Consider the following 19,422-nt stretch of genomic DNA (forward strand, 5'->3'; position numbering starts at 1 on the left):
GAGAGGTTCGTACTGAAAATAGAACGGTGAAAATGGTCCCCGAAATTAACTGGAAATCGCAAAAGCAGAAACTTTCAAAAAATTGAACCTTGTCAGAAAAGCGAGGGCGTTGTTTTATGCAATATATAGTCTTTGGCGGTAATGGTTGGTATCGACAAGCAAGGGTGACAACGTGGCGAAGAGAATATGCGATAACGGAAGAATGGGTTGTTGTTGTGCGGAGAATAGGACGATCAATTCGTCGTGTCGGTGAGTCAGGTGAGAGAACACGCGGGGTGAGTATCGCGAGAAATTTGGGCGACGGCGATGGAGGATGTGGTAGTTGGAGGAAGGCGTAGAAAGTAAAGGATCAGGTCAAATTGGCGGAGGAAGGTGACGTCCTAAGACTTGGACCTCGCTTTAGACTTGTGGTGGTGGTGAACAAGGCGAACCAGAGGTGGAGCCAAGTCAGGCCAAGCCAAGCTGGGCTTTATTCGAGCCACAAAGACCCGATCAAAGCTCCAGCGAGGGAGAGAATTGTAGAGTAGCTACAGTGATTATTGATTCGCGGAGGGGCGGATATTGTCTTGTTGTGTCTCGAATAGTAAATATTGGTGTTGGGATTGCGTCGTCGTTGCAGGAGAAGGCGGGCAGTCTAACTGGGGGGCGTGGGAAAGTGTGTAACGGTAGCGCAGGGAATGTTGTCGAATGTTGTATTCGGTGGCTTGAGATTGTTGCGAAGAGGAGACCGAAAGCGGGCAGTAGGCGAGTCGAGTCGAGACGAGACGAGAGAGGAGATGGGTGAGAGTGAGTGAGGGAGAGAGGCCGTGGGAGGGTTGAGGACGAAAGGTAGAGGGAGCTACCTAGCGCGGGCTTTTAGCGTGGTGACAGCTGGCAGAAGACAAGTCAGGCCCAGTTTGGGTTATAAAATAGCCAAGATGCGGTAAAATTCAAGGACAATCTACGTTCGATTTGGAAGTGTTTTTGACGGATTGACTGACTGTGTTGGAGGTAAAAGAAAATTGGGAGCTTGTTTGTGGAATGGGGAGAATTGCAAATGGTGGATGAACACTGGAGTGCACTGTCTGATGCTGCTGCACGCACTGAGAATGAGCCTCCACTATTGTACCTGCTATAATGCACCGTCGCCTCCACAATAATATGGTCACTGCAGTTAGAGATTGGGCCTCACGTCGGTTTCAGCCATATGGAACACAGATTCTCAGAAAGTCAATTCGTAGTTACACAAAGCCTTATGCATTAATATTCCTAAATGGCCTCTAGCTACAGACTATTCCTCGGCAATTGATATCCCACTTCTTAGTTCTTCTGGGCGGCAGGAACCTCCTCATCAAGAGGCAGGATATGCGGCAGCGGGCCAACAGGTGTGATGGAGTGAGGGTTGATCTGCGTATGGCTCCTTGTGTAGTGCCACTTGATATGCTCAAACTGCGTGGTGTCCTTGAAGGCAGGATGGTTCCAGTACAAGTTGCGCATCCAGCGGTTCAGCGCAGGGTAACCAGATCGAATGTCACGGATGTTGCACTTGAAGTGCTGCACATAGACGGGATCGAAACGGATGATTGTGACGAAACTTTTGAAAACCGTTAGTAAAAGCTTCCAATTGGTGAGAAACGGGATCTGAAACTCACAGTCTGATATCAACTTCGGTCAATCGCTTTCCGAACCAGTAAGGACCCTCCTTCTGCTCAGCCAAATGCTTCTCGGCGCGATCCAAAGCCTCGAAGAGAGTTACAACGTTGCGCTCGTAAGCCTCGCTTGTGGTTGCAAAGCCTGATTTGTACACGCCGTTGTTGATGTCGTTGTATTGCCACTCATGCGCCTCCTCAATCTGCTTCTGCAGGTCTTCGGGGTACAGTTGAATTGACTTGTGCTCCTCATCCAAAAGGTCGTCAAACTAAAACAAGTCAGTTATCATAACTCAAAATATCAATGTGTCAAAAGCAATCAACTTACCTCAGTGCCCAACATGCGGAGAATCTCGCTGCTCTCGTTGCTCACAATTCGGTTGGTCTTCGTATCGTAGAGGACTGGCACAGTGTATCGACCGTCGTAGTTCTCCTCACTCTCAAAGTACACATCCTTAAGATGTGTAAAGTTCTCATGGCCCTTGATCGGGTCAGGCACGACATTGTCACCAGGAACGTCCTCGTCCTTGGACACGAATCGCCAGCCGCCCTGGCCAAGGTGCCAGTGAACAACCGAGTATGAAATAAAATCTTCAAGGCCCTTGAGCTTGCGAGCAATGAGAGTACGGCACGCCCATGGGCATGCGTAGCTCACGTAGAGGTGGTAGCGGCCCTTCTCAGCAGGGTACTTTGCATTGGCATCGCGAGAGATCGAGTCTCGGAACGAGCTGACTTGACGCTTGAACTCGCCAGACTTGTCGCCAGGCTTGACCCAGTCAGTGACTTTACCGCCGTTGCTTGCCTGTAGTTGTGTCAGCAGGCTGAGTAGAGCAGTCAGATTGTCAGTTGTGTTTACCATTCTGGTTTGATATGTAGGTTGGATGCACAGAGGCTTGAATGACGATGTATTAAGTGATGAGAAAGATCTTAGGAATTGTTGCTGCTGTGGTTTAAATGTTAAACTCTTATTGAAAACTCGGGATGCTCGGACTCTGATTCCTTGCATTAACATATCGTAGGAACAAACCAGGGTACTCAATGACGGCGACACCCAAGGTCTTTATAGTTCATTCTCCATCTGAAAAGCGCAATAGAAAAGTGGCCAAACTGCATCACCACCTAATGGGACCCTTGGCCATGCTCACTCAGGCTTGCCTCAGCAGCCCCTCATAAACTTTCCGAGTTTACTAACCAGGCAAAACCCAGCTTCACGGTGGGCTCTCTAGAGCTTCTATTGCTGTACCATTCCGTCCTAGAGCTGCCTCTAAGGACCGCTTGGAACAATTCCATAATCGTGGCGTAATATTCGTACCCCGCTTTACTGCGCGCTGCTTAGTTAACATGACCTATTTTCTTGATAAGCCTCTCTTCATCATGACAACAGGCTTGGTCAATGAGAGCTCTTTCATCTTTTTCAGCTCCGAGTAGCCACAAAATAGCTGATGGCCGGTTAACGTTTTCATAATATATTCACGAAAATACAAGTCTTTAATGCATTTAGACAGACAGCCATTATACAATAACAGGTTTGCTTTATCTATCTTATGGATCTCGTCCACTGTCTGATCATGTGCTCATGTCTTCTTGAGTCATTTAACACCTCATATACATATATCAAAAGACTGGACAACAAGCCCCTATGCTAATTTATGCAACCTTGACCTTGATGTAAGGCACCTCGACATCCTCATCATTGAGGTCCTCGGCCACAATCTCAAAGATAACCTCCTTCTGGTGAGCAGGAATAGGCTTCTTGGAGATTGTCTCAACCAACTGGCTCAACTTGAGACTGTATCTCTCCTTGAGCTTAGAGGGAGGGAAGAAAGAGGCGTAAAGAAGACTGACGCCGGAGCTCAGCATGCTGATGCTCAGTCCCTTAGCCTTGAAGGTATCCAGAAGCTCTTGTAGAGTGATGTCCTCAATCTCGAAACGATCCCAAATCTTGTCCAGAGTAACCTTGCCATCAGGTCCCTGGTACTCCACCTTGGGACTGGCAATCGGTTCACTGAAACCAAAGAAAGGCAGTGCAAGGTTGATGAAACCATTCTTGTACTGCTCAAGATCATCCTTGCCATCGATAATCTTGTAGAGCTCAAGCACAACCAGGCCGGTAACCAACGCAGTGGTTGTGGCAATAGCGGGAATGATCTTTCCAGCAATGAACTTGGTCTTGTGTCGATCAGCGGGCTCGATCTTGTAGTTCTCGGCTCTCAAGTTACTGCAAGCAGTGATGAAATCAATGTGATGGTTCGAGTCATCGTCCTTCTCGAAGTCAACGGGAACCAGCTGGAATCCAGACAGAGAGCTGGGGGAGGGCAGGGCGTCGGCCAGCTTCTTAGATTCGTCGTCATCGTCGAAGTTGCTAGCTTCGGGCTCCTGTTATTGGTTAGTATCAATGTTTGCGTAAAAAATAGAAGCACTTACAACAGGCTCCTTATCATCTGCCTGGATCTTCACATTGGAGTCGGGGGTAAAGTCGGGGACGATAACGTTTTCCAATTCGCGCAGGTAGATAGACTTGTCAGTTCCTGGAGACTTGATGTTGTAGTTGAAAGCATGGAGGTTGGCTGCGGCAACGATGAACCCAAAATGAGAGGGGTTGTTAGGGTCAAACTTGAGCGCATCGGGAGCTCGCTTGGGTCCGGACCAGAAGGGGGTGCCAGTTGAGGTCGTAGAATCCTTGGGGAAGTTGTAGAGGAGCTGCTGGATCTTGTTGGAAAACTCGGACTCAAAAAGCTGACGAGCCCAAGCAATACAGTCCTCAAAGGTTCGGGGCCTCTCGGTTGTAAGGTAGTTACGAATTGTCTCGAGTGTCTCTTTATGGTTACCGCCCTGCTTCAGAGAGTTCTCGATGAACTGGGGCTGAGTAAGGTACAGGTTGACGGTTTGAGGGGCCTTGACGAAAAGCTTCTCGAACATGTACTCCTTAGCCCAAGCAATGGTGTGATCAATCTTGTTAGGGAAACTTCGGATAGTACACATGGGGAACTCCTTCTCGGGGGGGTCCTGAGAAGAGGAGTAAGACTCAGTGAGGTGGGGGAGAACAACTTGTGTGTTGCCCTTGGTTCCGAGAGTACCACTTTCGAGAAGAGGCTTCTGGAAGAAAACGCATCGACGGTCGACATAGGTTCGGGCCTCAACGTTGTCAAGAGCGTTGGTGACACCGTCCAGGTTTCGCCAGAAGTCCTCGTTGAAAACACTCTCGGTGTCGGCACTAACGCGCTCCTTCATGGTGGTCATGTGGCCTTCAAGGTCGGGGTTCATTCGCTGGACGGCAAGAGCAGCACGGTCACTCTTCATCTTGCCGACATCATCGGCACGGAAGAGGAACTGTCGGTTCAGGTTACTTCTCTCAATAGAGTCCATATCAGTGACCCAAATCCTGCCTTCCGGACCCGTACCCAGACCAATCATAGCCCAGTTCTTGAGCATCTCACAACCAATGGCGCCAGCACCGACAAGGAATTGCTTCAGGTTGGCAATCTTGTTCTGGTACTCGGTACCGAAAACAGCGATTTGACCATCGTATCGGCTACCGATAGGCTTGCAGAGTTCAGCAGTTCGCTTGGTAGATGTAGGCAGGGACTCTAGAGAGTCGAAGTACATCCATTGGCTGATGGGCTGGAACTTGCCGGAAACCGCCTTGAGAACCTCCTGCGCTACGAGACCACCAAAGTAGGCAGCCATAGGGTTGAGGTCACCTTGAGCTTGGTAGCTCAGCTCCTTCAGAAGCTTCTCATCAAGCTCGATCTCGAGACCTTCCTGCTCAGCAAACTTCTTAGCGGCACCCAAGACAACAAGTGCATCATCATCATCCATGGGGCTGGGAAGTCGCTTATGGGTAAGTTGGAAAGCATGGAGCGCCTGGAAACCCAGGTGAAGCTGTTGAGGTCGATCAAACTTGGCAAAATCAGAGATAAGGAATTCGGGCTCCTTGAGAGATGTCGTAAAGTCCTTGAAGTTGACGATCTTAGGCATCTTGACCTGCTGGTACATGCCACCTCGCTTGTACTGGCCTAGACCAGAAACATCACCGATCGAGAAAGTGTAAGGTCCCTTGACCGTAATCTTCCTGGGCTCGGCTCCGTTGAGCGCCTCCATACCTTCGACTTCGGAGAATGTTACGTAGTCGCCATCTTCCAATCCGTGTCGGGTTTCGTCGAGGGCAGACACCAGGCCCTCCTCGTCAATACCAGCAACGATACCGTTAAGAGGAGTCTCGCCGGTAGGGTCGATAACTGTAAACTTCTCGCCAAAATCGCAGAAGACGGAACCGAAAAGTCCGAACGTGTCAGCAACGACAACATAAATGCCCTTGCTGTGGCAGTAATCGGCGATAGCCTTTTGTTGGTGGATAGGTGCGTTGGTCAGAACGACAACCTGGTACTTGTCGAATTGTGAGAGTTCGCCGTCAAGACCGGGTGACTGGTGAAGCTTGACAGGTGTATAAGCATTTAGCTCAGCAACGCGAGGGACGGTGACCTCATCTCTGGGCTTTCCGACATCGCTAGGAGTAAGGAAGAACTGAGACGAGAGGTCGGCGATCTGAACTGGGGCGGGGTCGTAGAGAGTAAGGCTCTTGACACCAGCCAGAGCAATGTTCTTGGCGATTTCTACACCAAGACCCTTAAGACCAACGATAAGGACGTTGGAAGCGCCCATGCGCTTCATAGCCTCGTGGCCTAGGACATAGAGTTGTCGGCTGTAGAGGGATTCGTCGATCTCGTTATGTCCAATAACAGATTCGTCAACCTGCATTCGGGTCGCGAGGTCGACCTCTGGTTGCTTTTGTTCCTATTTAGCCACTTGGTTAGTCACCCCAAGACAACGGTGTTGATGCAAGACAGGTCGCAAAATGGCGCCCAGCTTTCACATGCTCTGATAACCAGAAGACCGGCAGTCATCGGGAGGGGATGTGCTCGAGGGGTATGCACTTACGGCCATTGTGCGCTTATGGGTAGGTGACTCCCCGTTGGAAAGCTTTCGTTTCCCCAGTTTGTCTGTTGTCCGGGTTATGGTAAACTGCGTAATGCTGATCAGGTCGTTGCGAGGCGAACCAGCACCAGACAGAGCTCAACCCCACCAAACAATAGCAGTTAACGGTGAGAGATGTGGAAAGGCTAAAAGGATATCTGCAGGCGAAGGAGTTTTCGTCGCAGATCGTGGTATTCGTGAAAGCAGTTTCTTGAGTATGAGAAATGGAAGGTTGTAAGAAGATACGTTTTGGCTTTGGATGGGTGGAACAGAGAGCGCGACAGGCGTCCAATACTGATGAGGTAATGGCCCGAGTCAGTTTAGTGTTGCATGAGGCAACTCGGACGAGAGCTGTCACGCCCCACCTTGGCTGTGAACAGTCAGCGGTCTCGAGCAGCTTTAATAAGCAAGCCTGAGGGATCAATCATCAGTGAGGCGAAGCTATAGGACATATAGAATCACATCAGAGCTATATATTACCGATGCATGCGTACGTTTGAAAGGTTTTGATCTTTGGGGAAATAAAAGAATGTATCTTAACATTCATCACCGCCTTCAGTCAGTAACAGTCAGCCATTCCAGCGTCTATCAACAGTGGAGGTGACGGAAGCTTGGCTGTGGGTGGCACAGCAGCCCCACATCAGCAGTAGAGTTGGCGGTGCCAGGGAGCTTCCGTTACCCCTCGGTCAGGGTGTCAGAAGAATTGGCTGACAGGAGCACAGTAGACGAAATAGTTTACTCATTCAACTGTGAATAGGCCCCGCACTCAGACTGCTTTATTTTGACAGCCTACGTCTTGGAAGACAGCTTTTCTGTTACCCATCTGCCCCTCGAGCATTGACTGTCTTGAAGTCAGAACTTCCATTGTATTCTATCACCAGATATAGTACAGTACCTATGTTTAAACAAGAGCCCTTGTACTTGAGACGTTAGCGCTAAGATGAGTTGCCATTATGAATGCACAAGGTGGCCATTCACAGATCTAGCTCGACATCAAGGTACGCGGGCCTGACGAGATGCAGGTCCCTGCCTCATGCCATCATAACATCCAACAGCGGGGTCAATCGCGCGGGGCAGTTTTGAAGTCGACGTGATGCTACAGCGACGAGAACTTTTCCCAAATTAACGTTCTGATTCTTATTGAATGCATATGTTGTGCAGAATCACTTTGCTAAAAATGATATTTTAACAAATCCTGAGTCATTCAAAACAGGTAACGCTGGTGCAGTCAAATCACTAGCGCAGGGGACTTTCAATGATCATTATATTTTTATTCTTTTCATCATCTACCTAAGGAACGATCGCAATGCATGGTTGCAAGAAAGTGTTTGCGTCCAAATGCTACATGGCTGTAGGGGTATAGTGAACACTAGGTTGATCTTTGGAAGGTCTTGGTGAACTACGTCGGTTAGGACGAGCTCGCCAAAGCCTGATGTTCCGGGATCGATCGATAGGTGACGGGAGTTGAAGAATGCACTTAGTAAATCTTCTTGAGCTGAACATCGCTATTGACAAGGTTAGGATCAATGAGTGTAGATGGAAGACTCGCTACTTACAAGATAAGAGTGGAGTTGGGGGGGATGGCACCGGGGAAGCCTCGGGCACCGTAGCCGTAGTCACTGCATGAATCGTTAGCAATGCGATGCGAGGTAGGTAGCTACAAGGAGTACATACGGAGTGATGTAGAGAGTAGCCTTCTCGCCGAGCTTCATCTGGACGACACCCTCGTCCCAGCCTACATCAAAGGTTAGCCTGTGGTCTGATATAGTGCGGTTTGAGAAACATACCCTTGATAACCTGGCCAACACCAATCTTAACATCGAAGTCACCACGGCCGACGGAGCTATCGAACCTTGAGAAAGAAAAAGGTCAGTCGCCGGTATGGCGTTTGAAAGCACGGGTGAGCTTACTGGGCGCCCTTGGTACGACCGTCCTTCTCTGCGAGCCAGCCAGTGTACTCCATGGAGACCTTCTGGCCATTGGTGGGAGAAGGACCGTTGCCCTCAGAAATGATCTCCTTTTCAACGCCCATTGTTGCTTGTGTGAATGAAAAGTTGCGAGGTTGAATGAAAAACGGGTTGATTCGAGTGGTGATGCGAGTAGCTCGAGGAATGGATGCAAGAGAGAAAGGGCGCATGATGAAAGAGGAGACAGGCGTGGAGCTTTATACTACAGGAGCGAGGCAACGTCAGGTAAGGCAAGGTAGAGCAGGAGCAGAGGACAATGCAGTGACAGTGAGTGATTCAGTACAGTAGCAGCCCGAACAATGGGAATTCTCTTCTCGAGCTCTCCCCTGTCCGTATGATCCAATGGCTTCATAGCTCGGCTAAGCTCTTTCAATTGGATCTCAGGGTCGAAATGGCGGGGCAAGCAGATCGACGGCGGGGCAATGGCAAACTAGAATGACGGGCATCGCCAATCAAAACTTCTCTAGACTCCACTGGGCATGACGATTGGGGGGGGACCTGGAAGCTCACAGAATTCAGGGCAGTCGTGGAGGTACCTCGTAGTGAAAAGATACCTCCTCCTCTCCAACGGTTCCCAAGAATTGCGACATACATGCGGCACATAGAACAGGAACACGTGTAAAAGGAATAAGCATCATGTCATCTCACTTGTGGCTTGTTGCAAACATCTCATTCTGCTGTCGTGATTGCTCGGCTGTTGTGACAACTGGAAGTCGACAACCCCGAGCGTCCCCGACTTAAGCCGGACCAGTGTTGTACCTTGCGCTAAAGGTACATCCAACGATACGACAATCGCCAAGTGAGTTGGGTACCGTTCTGTAGAGGTACATTGGCATCGTCATCCGCCTCAAGCGACACAGGTAACTTTTAATTCCCAACAACAAAGCTCATGACACGACGGGATGGACCAGAGTTGTGCAGTGATGTACAAGGCCAAGCCAAGCAAGATGAAACGAGGCGGTGTCGACTGTTACAAAGCGTCTTTTCCATCGGTCAAGCCGACTCTAGCTAAGGTTTGGCAAGTCTGTACCTATCTGTTCCCTGTATTTGTTCTCTATATTATTGGCTGAGTTCTCTCGAAATAGAACTTCCAACTTTCATACGATTTGTATTCGCTGCGCCATGGATATACTTTGTTTTCTAGCATAGCTTATGCCATTCGGGAACTGAAGGCTGTTCTCAACGTTTATATCCAAAAGGCGTGCTTTGTAACCGATTTGCAATGGGACCGTCCCTTGATGCAAAGATTCGAACTCATGTACGACTTCAAACGTAATGGTCATGGCGAAACACCACTGCTCCTGTTCTTTATTGAGTCTTGAGGGAAATGGTTAGACACGTTGGGAGATTCGACATGAAAATTGGCGGCATAATCAGCGTGATGTTGAAAACCGAGCTTGCCTTTATTATTGTTTAGGGTAGGCATATTCGTAAGGAAGCACTACCATCGACCATGTATAAACGGTGATATGTCATTGACAGACAAAGGCTTTACTAATTCTATGTTTACGGGAAGGTCTTAGGGAAGAGTCTATTGATATAGATCGTATATAAGTCCGGAGTGGTTTGTCTTCCTTGTGTTCCGGTCCCTGCTGAGAGTAAAGCTTCACCTGCAAGTAATTAACATCAATCTCAACAGGACTTCAGGAGCCTGGAAGTTTCGAGAGCGAACTGTTTAACGTATACCCACTACCTAATAAGCTTATGCACGGTTTGAATGCCTCATTGAATATCGATCTTGGACGAGTAACACAATGAGCTATAACAAGCACTTTGAAGTTACGAGTTGCTCCCCAAGAGACTTGTTTACTTGATGAGGTGGTATATTTGTGAGCTTTTGTCTGGTAGATAAATTCGGCTTCAAGAGCCTGCTATATTTTGCGTTCTCATTATGTCGTAGTATATATTCTATGTGTTTTAGGAACGAAAGCCGTATGGACATGGTCATTCAAGTTCTGTGATTCTACTAGGTATTAGTGGGAAGCTTCTTTGTTATTCCCGCCGGTCTGAAATCACATCGATGTACAGATTACCTTTCATGGTATTGAAGGGACTAAGCCAAAATGCAAACAGTCAACTTGAACAGAACGATGAAGATGACCTCAAGACCGTTGGCAATATCAGTGAAAACCGCCCCTGTTGTCAGAAATTCGAGCGTATATGCCGAACAATGTGTTCAAGATCAACGACGGAAGGGTACGAGACTTAACGCTATAATGTCTACGTCTCACTAACTACTCGCCAAGAGATATGCGAATGGGTTCACTTGACTCCAACACGGAAGCCCTCAACCCTGTTCTAGTTGAGGCAGCTCAAACTTCGCGACAACAGTTCGACGAGGCTCTGTGGCTGGCCGAGAGAAGCCAAGAGGAAAGGACCGCATTGAACACTCGACCGGACCACGTCAATGTCAATGCTGGCTGGCTGAGTCCAGCCCCATGGGGCTTACAGTATGCTATCGTGGTCAACTCTCGAGCTGATGCCCAGACAATTCTGTATACCTCGGTAAACACAAGCGGCTGGGCGGCCTCTTTACTTCTTTGCAAGCTGTGACAACTGTAGCCTCCTTGAGATGTTAGATGCTTGTGTTACTTGAGACCATTGGTAGCCAGAATTAACTCTGTCACCGACATATGTTCTCCAAAAAGACGGAGCTGGTGGTTATTGAGGTGAACAAACATCAGAAAGAGCATTCTAATTTGCTGTCCCGTAAAGCAGATGTTGCAGATATAACCGACGACTTGAAGGCTGAGGCTTAGATTAGATTAACACAGCCCCTGAGAAGGCTCGGCTGATTCCTTTGCTCGTAAAATAGAGTTGATATGCCTTCTACCTGAATGGGTCTAGTGAATGCTTGTCAAAAGTTTGTGCATCTTGTCAACTGATTTGACACGACGTATAAATTACTGGACATAGTCTATCCACCCGAAGTTGCATGGTTGAGGATCCGAGCTTTGATATGGTCCGAGATGATCATGCAAGGCAGTCTTGGTGTTGAGTTGTTAGGGTAACAAACCTACGCCAAGTGCTTGGAAGGGAGTACAAATGAATCGTGATGGATGTCGAGTGGTTATGACAAAATGAATATCAAAGTCAAGGAAGTAGAAGTTGATTTTATTTAATATGGAGAGCAACATGAAACTGGTCATGTCGATCATAGATTTCCGCGTAAGAGCAACTCAAGTTTGCGATGCCGCATGCCGAGATCACTAACAAATCGATCAGGGTATCCCCTAAAAGGTGGACTTTCACAAGGCGTTTCACTGTGGAGCGGCACTGATATCCGCTAAAGCCCAGCCCTTGGCGCAGCAAATGCCGCCATATCCGTGAGAGCCTCCCAGTACTTCCTTGACAGAAACGCGAAAATGACGTCAGAAAACAGATAAAATAATGGTACTTTAATGACTTGGCTGAAAGAGCTTGCGACGCTTTTGTTGCCAAGAGCTTTTTCTCTTTATGATTGTGGGTAGACCAAGACCAAGTCTCACTTGTGATGTATTGTCGCGAGATTAGCCATGGCGTTGAAAATTCAAATATAAGCCACATGCCGCCAAAAGATTGGGTAGGTCGTAATTTCCAGTAAAAATAACCAAAGTACGGATAAGGTAGGTCCAGACCTTCAAAGTTCAAGCACAGGTCAAGCCCAGGTCCGTCTAAGTCAACTACCGGCCTCAGGTGCAGCTTCGGTTGCGACGGCGCTTACTTACACACCACCTCCCGAGGACCCTTACGAGAGCCAGCCTCATTCGGGCTTCTTATTATTAACCGATTGTCGAAAGTAACCCTACTTCTCTTTCATCTCTCTTCTTTTTAATCGAAAGAATATTCCTCGGATGTGAGAGCCACCTATTTATTCTCTCCAAGTGACCCTGCGTCCTGTATAAGCAGAATACCTTCTGGCGCAAACTAGTCGATCACTCACAAGCGCAAACTTCTTTCGCATTCTTCAGCAGAAATAAGGGTCCAAGATGAGCGCTCCAATCAGCTCCAACGGCAACGGCCAGACCAATGGTCAAAATGTCGCAACAAACGGAACACAAAACGGCAACGGAGTTGCACCGCAACAGAAGAACAAGAAAAATGGAGTTATACATCCGAACGGCCATCATGCGATTAAACGCCCAAACAAGATCGGAACTGGCCTTAAAGATCGCGTAAACCAAATTAAAAAAGGACCACCCGGCGGCTTCGATCCGACCCCTCTTCCCGATGCGCCCCAAGGCTATACAATTCGATTTATCTTCCATGGTGCTTCCAATCTTGCGCCTGCCGACTTTGTCACCATCTCTTCTGATCCTTACCTCCATGCGACCTTGAAAGGCACTCAGCCAAAGCGTCATAAGGAGGACCCCGACCTTACTCACCGGACAAGAACTCTGAGGAAGACCACCGAGCCACAATGGGACGATGAATGGGTCGTTGCGAATGTGCCACCGACTGGCTTCACGCTCAAGTGTCGATTATATGATGAAGATTTTCCCGATCACGACGATAGACTAGGCAACGTTACCATCAAAGTGCCCAGAATATCCGAGGACTGGCAGGGAATCCCCCCTCCTGGCCGTGTCTATGAGGCCAAGAAGCGAGTTATGAGCAAGAGAGCTTACGCGACAAAAATTGTCACCAATATGGTCAACCATAGTATGCACATGACTCCTACACTCCGCGTTAGTATGGAGCTTCTCGGGCCCTCAGCTCCGCCCTTTGCACAAATGCATACAGTCGGACCAACAACATGGATCCAGCACTTCAGTCCCCTGATCGGCAGAATCGCCGGCGTCAAGGTCAACACTAATTCCGACGATGACGCTCGAACCGACGAAGAAGAACAACAGGCAGCTCAGAATGGAGATAAGAAGAGTAAGAGTAAGACTCAGAAATACGAGTATGTACTTCACCAACATCTTAAACGGAATGTACTAACGGCGAGACAGTTTCCAAGCAAATGAGATGCAACTCCAAGGCCCAGTACCTCCCAAGTTATATCACCGGTTTGTCGAGTTCAGACCTATCATCGCATCGATCTATTCATCGGCGGGCTTGCGCGGCACGATTCTAAACAAGGCGCTACACGGCCAGCACCGCCGTATCTACAGCTTCAATGCATCGACCGCTTACGGCGACTTCAAAGCCTGTACCCAAGAGGCTGCAATGCAATTCCTGAAGCTTGTTCACTTCGACGAGGGTGGCCGTATTTTTACTTACGTCTTAACTTTGGACGGCATGTTCAGATTTACAGAAACTGGAAAGGAGTTCGGTATCGACATGTTGAGCAAGCACACTATGCATTCAGACGTGGAAACATATATTGCCTGCTCTGGCGAATTCTTTGTGCGACGACTTCACCACCCTACTGGCTCAGATGATATCCACCCCCACCAAAAGACACATCCGACGGAAGAAATTCCCGGTGGTCCGCCTAGAGAGCAGCCTCCTGATGATCCTTCATACTATCAGTTGATCATCGACAACGACTCTGGAACGTATCGACCTGACAAGTCGACATTGCCTTACCTGAAGGATTTCCTCGAGAACAACTTCCCTGGACTGGGTATCGTGGCAATGCATTGGGAAGACGAGGAGCTCCAAAAGTTGAAGGAAAACCAGCACAATGTGAAGGAGAATGAGGGTAGAGTGGTCAACATGGTCCTGAACAGGAGCCAGAGCAGCATCAGCTCCGCCGAGAGTGAGCTAGATGAACGGCAAAATGGACGCAAGAGTAAGCGACAGGCAGCTTACGAAGTATTGGAAGACCCGCACACCTTCAAAGACGCGGTCAAATCGGTCGTTCCTGGTCTGAACAAGGAGAACGGCGAGAGTTCCAAATAATTGGATTATGATTAACGGCCGAGAAAAAGTTATGGGATGGTTTAATAGATGGACTGGCCTGTTCATGGCAAAAAGATACCTGTATGGATTTCGTATACCACTTTTGCTTTGGAAGTTTTGTGTTCCTTGATACCTTGGTTCATTTCGATGTATTTTATTGTCTCTGGTCTTATAATAATTCTACTCTAATTTATCCTGTTTCTCAACAACCGCATCATGATCGTCAACGTTCTAAAGACTTGGCTTCAGTGCTACCCACTTGCTTGAGCAACTCGCCAGCACTTCTCCTTGCTCGTCCTTCATCTCACTTCTGACTTTCGTCTTGCGACCGTCAATCTCTTCTGCAACAGCTGTGATATAGAGAACACTATTTGTTGGCACAGGCTTTAAAAACTTGACGTCTATGCCGCCTGTCACACTGGGCGTCTTGAAGGCTCTAGCATCTTTTCCTAAGGCCCTGTTCAAATCAAAGATGGTGCCCATAGACTCATCAAAAAGAGCTGCTACCATGCCGCCGTGAACAACACCAGGATATCCGCTCAGGCCATCACCCACCGACACCAACACAACAATCTCAGTGATGTTATGCGATGGATCCTTGGCAACCTGGATACTCGGCGCATGGAAGTAGCTGATGAAATGTGTCAAGCTGCGAGAATCATTGAGCGTCTTGCCAAAGAGCTGGTCATGTGCAGCTGACTGAGGATTACGACACGATGGGACGAACGGGATCGTATCTGGGGCGCACAGTAGACCTGCAGTCCAAGGATGCGAAGCAAAGAAGGAAAGTTCTGAAGCGAACAGGTCAGGCGGCGCGTTTTCTGGCGCAATTTCAAGCGCTGGGCAAATAATTGAGTTGGTGTAAGGGGGAAATGCCATGCTGGCTGACGAGAAGGCGTTGATAGATGAGGATGAGAGGTTGGTGTTGACGGGATGGCCGAAGCGGCGTTGGTTTCGGACCCGAGAGAGCGGGGCCGGTCGAGGGATCCAGAGACTGGGCAATACAGTGGAGGTTCGGAGTCTGGATCTCGGGAGTCTAAGACAGTGCATCATATGAGACAATTGGTCAAGAGTTGTAAAGTTAACGTGTTAAAGGCATGAGGGATAAGAGAGGGTTTGCGCCTTGTTTAGGGAGGTTGATCGTCATTGGATCAAGGATGTGAAGCCGAGGTACTTTGGAGAGGCTTGGCCGATTGGGGTGAGGAAAGTCAAAATAGGACACTCCTATTGGACGGCGTATACTGATTCATCTTTAATACATGGAACTCAGCTATTTTGACAATATAACTCTAAGAATGTAATAGATTAATTGAGTTTATGTTTTGTTTCATAGTTCAAGTGCCATGTGTTTACCATGTTGCAGTTGAATGTTGGGTAAAAACGGTTGCCTTTGCTGCCTGGAGCAACCATTGTAAGTGAATCTAGCCATTGATAACATTGTGAACCTGTGTTAGCTAAATCAGTCTTGAATAACTGTAGAGCGAGTTCCAAATCAGAATAATAACTCATAAGTAAACTCTGAATCGGACCATTTGGTCTTCGTGTGTGTTGCTTTGTAACTCGGTGCTTGTCACGCCTCGGCAAACATTGAAGTGAGATCACAAACATGGACTGTATGTGCACGGCAAATAAGTGATAGAAAACTCAACGACGTGAGGCAAAAGGAAGGATAAAATTGAATGGCCTGAGTGTGCTTGTACAAGTTGAACTGTTGCTCCAATGCATGCAGTCTCCTCAGGTCGTAGTGAATCACCAAACATTGAGGAAGTAAGCCACAAATACTGCAAGCTGCCACTGATGGCACCTGCCAACTCTATCGCACATACCGACAGGAAGGCGCTCCTTCCATAAACAGACACAAATTGAAGTGACTGTATCGCAGCCTAGAGGTTCCCCTCCCTTCTCCTTCCCCTCTTTCTTTCCTTCCTCAGTTTTCGTTCGCGTTCACTCGCGCAGCGTGCGTATCTGCCGCTACTCATCTTTGCCCCTCCAACCTGAACTTCAACACCAAAGCTTTGGCTTTGAAAATCGTCAAGATGGAGCACATGGGTAGGCATCCACGAGGGCATAGTCTCTCGCCCGATCACATCAACGTTCTTATCACCATCGAACGAGTTGGTGCGGGCTGCTCCATGGTAGCTATCGTTCTTCTGCTGTTGAGTTTCACCTTGTTCAAGAAGCTTCGAACCACTCTCAATCTCTTCATTGTATTCGCAACTATTGCAAACGCAGGTGCTAGTGTGGCATCTATGATCGGATATGATGGCCTGCAAGCAGGAGAGGACTCAAGCTTGTGCCAGGCACAGGCTTTTATCTTTGAATGGTATTACTCCATGCTCTTATTTAAATGAGTTACTGACATAATCTCTTACAGGTTCATGCAGTCTGATCCTTGGTGGTCTCTTGCAATGGCAATCAATGTGTTCCTTGTTTTCTTCTGCAATGCGGACCCAAGAATGTTTCGCAAGTATGCTTGGCTTTACTGCATCATCTGCTTTGGTGGGCCGATGATCCCAGCCATTGTGCTGATTTCAATCCGCAACTCGCCCAAGGGTCTCATGTATGGAGACGCCGCAGTAAGTAGTCAATCATCTAAATGTCTCTTCGCAAACTGACAGATGCAAGCTGTGGTGCTGGATTGGAAGCGACTGGAGTCTTGTTCGCCTCTACGCTTACTACATCCCGATCTGGATATTTTCCTTCCTCTCTATCATGATTTATGTCGCGGTCGGATACCGGGTCTTCCATGCTCGAAACGTGCTCAAACATATGGTGGTGGATGGGATGAAAGTTGAAAGAAGTGACAGCATTCCTTACTCAAGTAGCGAGCACCGAGGCTCTTCCGAAGCGGTAGCCTTTCCCCATGGTACCAGTGAGGCAGGCGATACTGACTCTTTTCATCAGAACCTCACGGGTCGACAGGAGTTCTACGGCACCGCCGTCACAGAAGTTCAAATCACACGAGAGGAGCCAAGACAGGCGACAAGCCATAGCATCGCCATGCCTGCTGCAGCTCATACTGGTTCCAGCCCCCCACGTATTCAGTCTTGGGTCCTGCCCGGTTCCTACGAGCATCTCGAACGTACTACTTCTGGAAGGGCTCAACGATTTGAAACAGTTTGCACGTCCGACAGTGCCCCTCAGGAATCTTCCACTTTGATGACTCGACTTCGCGCTGTCAAATCCAACGCCTCCTTAAAGCTCAAGCGACTCGACCCTGTCAAGATGGCATACCTGCGTACCAGTTTCATCTTCGGCTTTGCAGTATTGATTACCTGGATTCCGAGCTCAATCAACCGCCTGTACAGCCTGACGCATCACGACGACATCAGTTTCGGTTTGAGTGTGGCTAGTGGATGTGTACTTCCACTCCAAGGCTTCTGGAACACTCTCATCTACTTCACGACCAGCTGGAAGGTGTTCTGCGAGGAGGTTCGCGCAGCCAAATGGAAGTGGTTCAAACGGCCCGAACAAAGTACGGATGGGATCTGCCTTAACAGTCGACTTGGAACTTACAAAGGAGACTATCGGGATACCTTTGAGCGAACTCGACAAGTCCGCGCCGGCTCCACCGAGGACGGTGAGAAGTCCATGACGGAGTAATCTGTATGAAAGATTTTATTGGAACTCGGAGACGGCATATTTTATGTATCCATGTAGGAAAGGCACTCATAGTATGGCCAGAGATGTTGGGCAAACCATTATGAGAAAGACAGAAAACTGGGTATTGTTAGGCATTTAAAAGCATATCATACCAGCCAGTTATAAATCTGAGCCTATACAATTATCCTTTATTCATTATGTATTTTCGTGATGATGGGGGAATTCATAATATTTTAGGCTTTGTAAACGGCCTCGCCTTCAGCTGCATCAACACCTTGCTTGACAACCCTATCGACAGCAGCAGGAATATCCTCGTCACCATCAAGAAGATCGTACCAGCCATTCTTGATACCATCGGCGGCAAGAAGATATGAAGCAACTTCAGCGACAGCCTCTCGGCTAATACCGTCAGGGGACGAGATATGTTTGGTCTTGCCTAGCTCAACCTTGGTAGCGGGCTTATCGTTTAGAGTTCCAGGTCGAAGGTTGATACCAATGAGACTAGGGCTCTTCTTAGAGACCTTGTAAAGAACTTCATCGGCCTCAATCTTGGCCTTGTAGTAGTTGGCGAGGACGCCATTGTTCACCTTCTCATGGAAGTCTTCCCACTCACCCTTGGGCCACCACGGGGCACCAGCGCGACGTGAGCCAAGGTATGAGATGAGAAGGAACTTGGTGATGCTGGGGACTGCAGCTGCAGCGTGGACGAAGTGAACGGCGGCATCTCGGTCCACCTTGAAGGTCTGCATGGAGTTAGCGGATGAGGTGATTTGAGGAGAGATGTGAATGTTAGCGGTATACCTTTTCAGGGCCACCTTTGCCTCCGGCACCTATAAGATGTTAGAGTGAGTTCAATAGTAAGCTCGCATGGTTATCTTGACGTACCGGCACTCCAAGCAATATAATCGGGCTGAACCTCGCTCAAGACTCCAAGAGCCTTGTCTCGCGAATCGATATCCTCAATGCTTCGCACGAGAACATTAAGTTTACCGGGAAGACCAGCTCCGAGCTGTTCAATTGTAGGTTTCTGCTCTTCACTTCGGATGACACTGGTGACAGTCCATGAACGTTTGAGAAGGAGAGGAGTCAAAAGCTGGGAGACCTTGCCGTGGCCGCCGAGAAGAAGGACGTGATGGGAAGCCATATTGTGTGTAAGTAAGATGATGAAGTATTGTTATAAAGGGGACTTGATAGATTGATACGGATGATAAAGCAGCTCTGAAGATTAATTGATTTATATGAATCTTTATTGTAACAGGTTAGACGAGTATTTATGTTCTGTCTCTATTTCTACTTCAAACTCTCAGAGTGAGGTATGACGACATTCGCAACAAAGTGGGGCAATTACTAATGGCGAAAGGATAACGGCATTTGATTTATGTAGGGATCTCAAAAATTAGAGTTGACGATATCTTGGTGGT

At 48.3% G+C, this 19,422-nt stretch overlaps 7 protein-coding genes across 7 annotated transcripts; 2 read left to right on the plus strand and 5 right to left on the minus strand.

Moving 5' to 3' along the window:
* Positions 1-1,197: 1,197 nt before the first annotated feature.
* Positions 1,198-2,936, minus strand: B0J16DRAFT_279945 (glutathione S-transferase). Its single transcript, XM_046123875.1, has 4 exons — positions 2,485-2,936; positions 1,957-2,430; positions 1,632-1,897; positions 1,198-1,573 (listed from the first exon to the last, which is right to left on the minus strand). The coding sequence occupies exons 1-4, from the start codon at positions 2,638-2,640 to the stop codon at positions 1,300-1,302; spliced, it is 1,170 nt and encodes a 389-aa protein (XP_045989848.1). The 5' UTR covers positions 2,641-2,936; the 3' UTR covers positions 1,198-1,299.
* A 136-nt stretch (positions 2,937-3,072) lies between these two features.
* On the minus strand, positions 3,073-6,905 carry B0J16DRAFT_330032 (uncharacterized protein). Its single transcript, XM_046126399.1, has 3 exons — positions 6,567-6,905; positions 4,053-6,422; positions 3,073-4,004 (listed from the first exon to the last, which is right to left on the minus strand). The coding sequence occupies exons 1-3, from the start codon at positions 6,570-6,572 to the stop codon at positions 3,276-3,278; spliced, it is 3,105 nt and encodes a 1,034-aa protein (XP_045989849.1). The 5' UTR covers positions 6,573-6,905; the 3' UTR covers positions 3,073-3,275.
* Positions 6,906-7,845: 940 nt separating this feature from the next.
* Positions 7,846-9,119, minus strand: B0J16DRAFT_330033 (uncharacterized protein). Its single transcript, XM_046126400.1, has 5 exons — positions 8,513-9,119; positions 8,390-8,454; positions 8,277-8,337; positions 8,159-8,221; positions 7,846-8,107 (listed from the first exon to the last, which is right to left on the minus strand). Exons 1-5 carry the CDS (start codon positions 8,737-8,739, stop codon positions 8,080-8,082), a joined length of 444 nt encoding a protein of 147 aa, XP_045989850.1. The 5' UTR covers positions 8,740-9,119; the 3' UTR covers positions 7,846-8,079.
* Positions 9,120-12,326: 3,207 nt separating this feature from the next.
* B0J16DRAFT_36354 (uncharacterized protein) lies at positions 12,327-14,514 on the plus strand. Its single transcript, XM_046129882.1, has 2 exons — positions 12,327-13,454; positions 13,504-14,514. The coding sequence occupies exons 1-2, from the start codon at positions 12,538-12,540 to the stop codon at positions 14,396-14,398; spliced, it is 1,812 nt and encodes a 603-aa protein (XP_045989851.1). The 5' UTR covers positions 12,327-12,537; the 3' UTR covers positions 14,399-14,514.
* A 24-nt stretch (positions 14,515-14,538) lies between these two features.
* Positions 14,539-15,586, minus strand: B0J16DRAFT_330039 (HotDog domain-containing protein). The gene has a single exon (XM_046126401.1). It carries the CDS (start codon positions 15,449-15,451, stop codon positions 14,630-14,632), a length of 822 nt encoding a protein of 273 aa, XP_045989852.1. The 5' UTR covers positions 15,452-15,586; the 3' UTR covers positions 14,539-14,629.
* Positions 15,587-16,434: 848 nt separating this feature from the next.
* On the plus strand, positions 16,435-18,123 carry B0J16DRAFT_360194 (uncharacterized protein; the record flags this gene model as incomplete). The annotated part of the gene is made up of 3 exons (XM_046129679.1): positions 16,435-16,721; positions 16,773-16,974; positions 17,024-18,123. The coding sequence occupies 3 exons, from the start codon at positions 16,435-16,437 to the stop codon at positions 17,999-18,001; spliced, it is 1,467 nt and encodes a 488-aa protein (XP_045989853.1). The 3' UTR covers positions 18,002-18,123.
* Positions 18,119-19,371, minus strand: B0J16DRAFT_409760 (uncharacterized protein). The gene is made up of 3 exons (XM_046133097.1): positions 18,887-19,371; positions 18,803-18,831; positions 18,119-18,744 (listed from the first exon to the last, which is right to left on the minus strand). The coding sequence occupies exons 1-3, from the start codon at positions 19,143-19,145 to the stop codon at positions 18,235-18,237; spliced, it is 798 nt and encodes a 265-aa protein (XP_045989854.1). The 5' UTR covers positions 19,146-19,371; the 3' UTR covers positions 18,119-18,234.
* Between the last annotated feature and the right edge of the window lie 51 nt (positions 19,372-19,422).

The sequence above is a fragment of the Fusarium flagelliforme genome (assembly GCF_020744385.1).
Source record: "Fusarium flagelliforme strain FIESC 12 MPI-CAGE-AA-0113 chromosome Unknown B0J16scaffold_1, whole genome shotgun sequence".
NCBI classification, from domain to species: Eukaryota; Fungi; Ascomycota; class Sordariomycetes; order Hypocreales; family Nectriaceae; genus Fusarium; species Fusarium flagelliforme.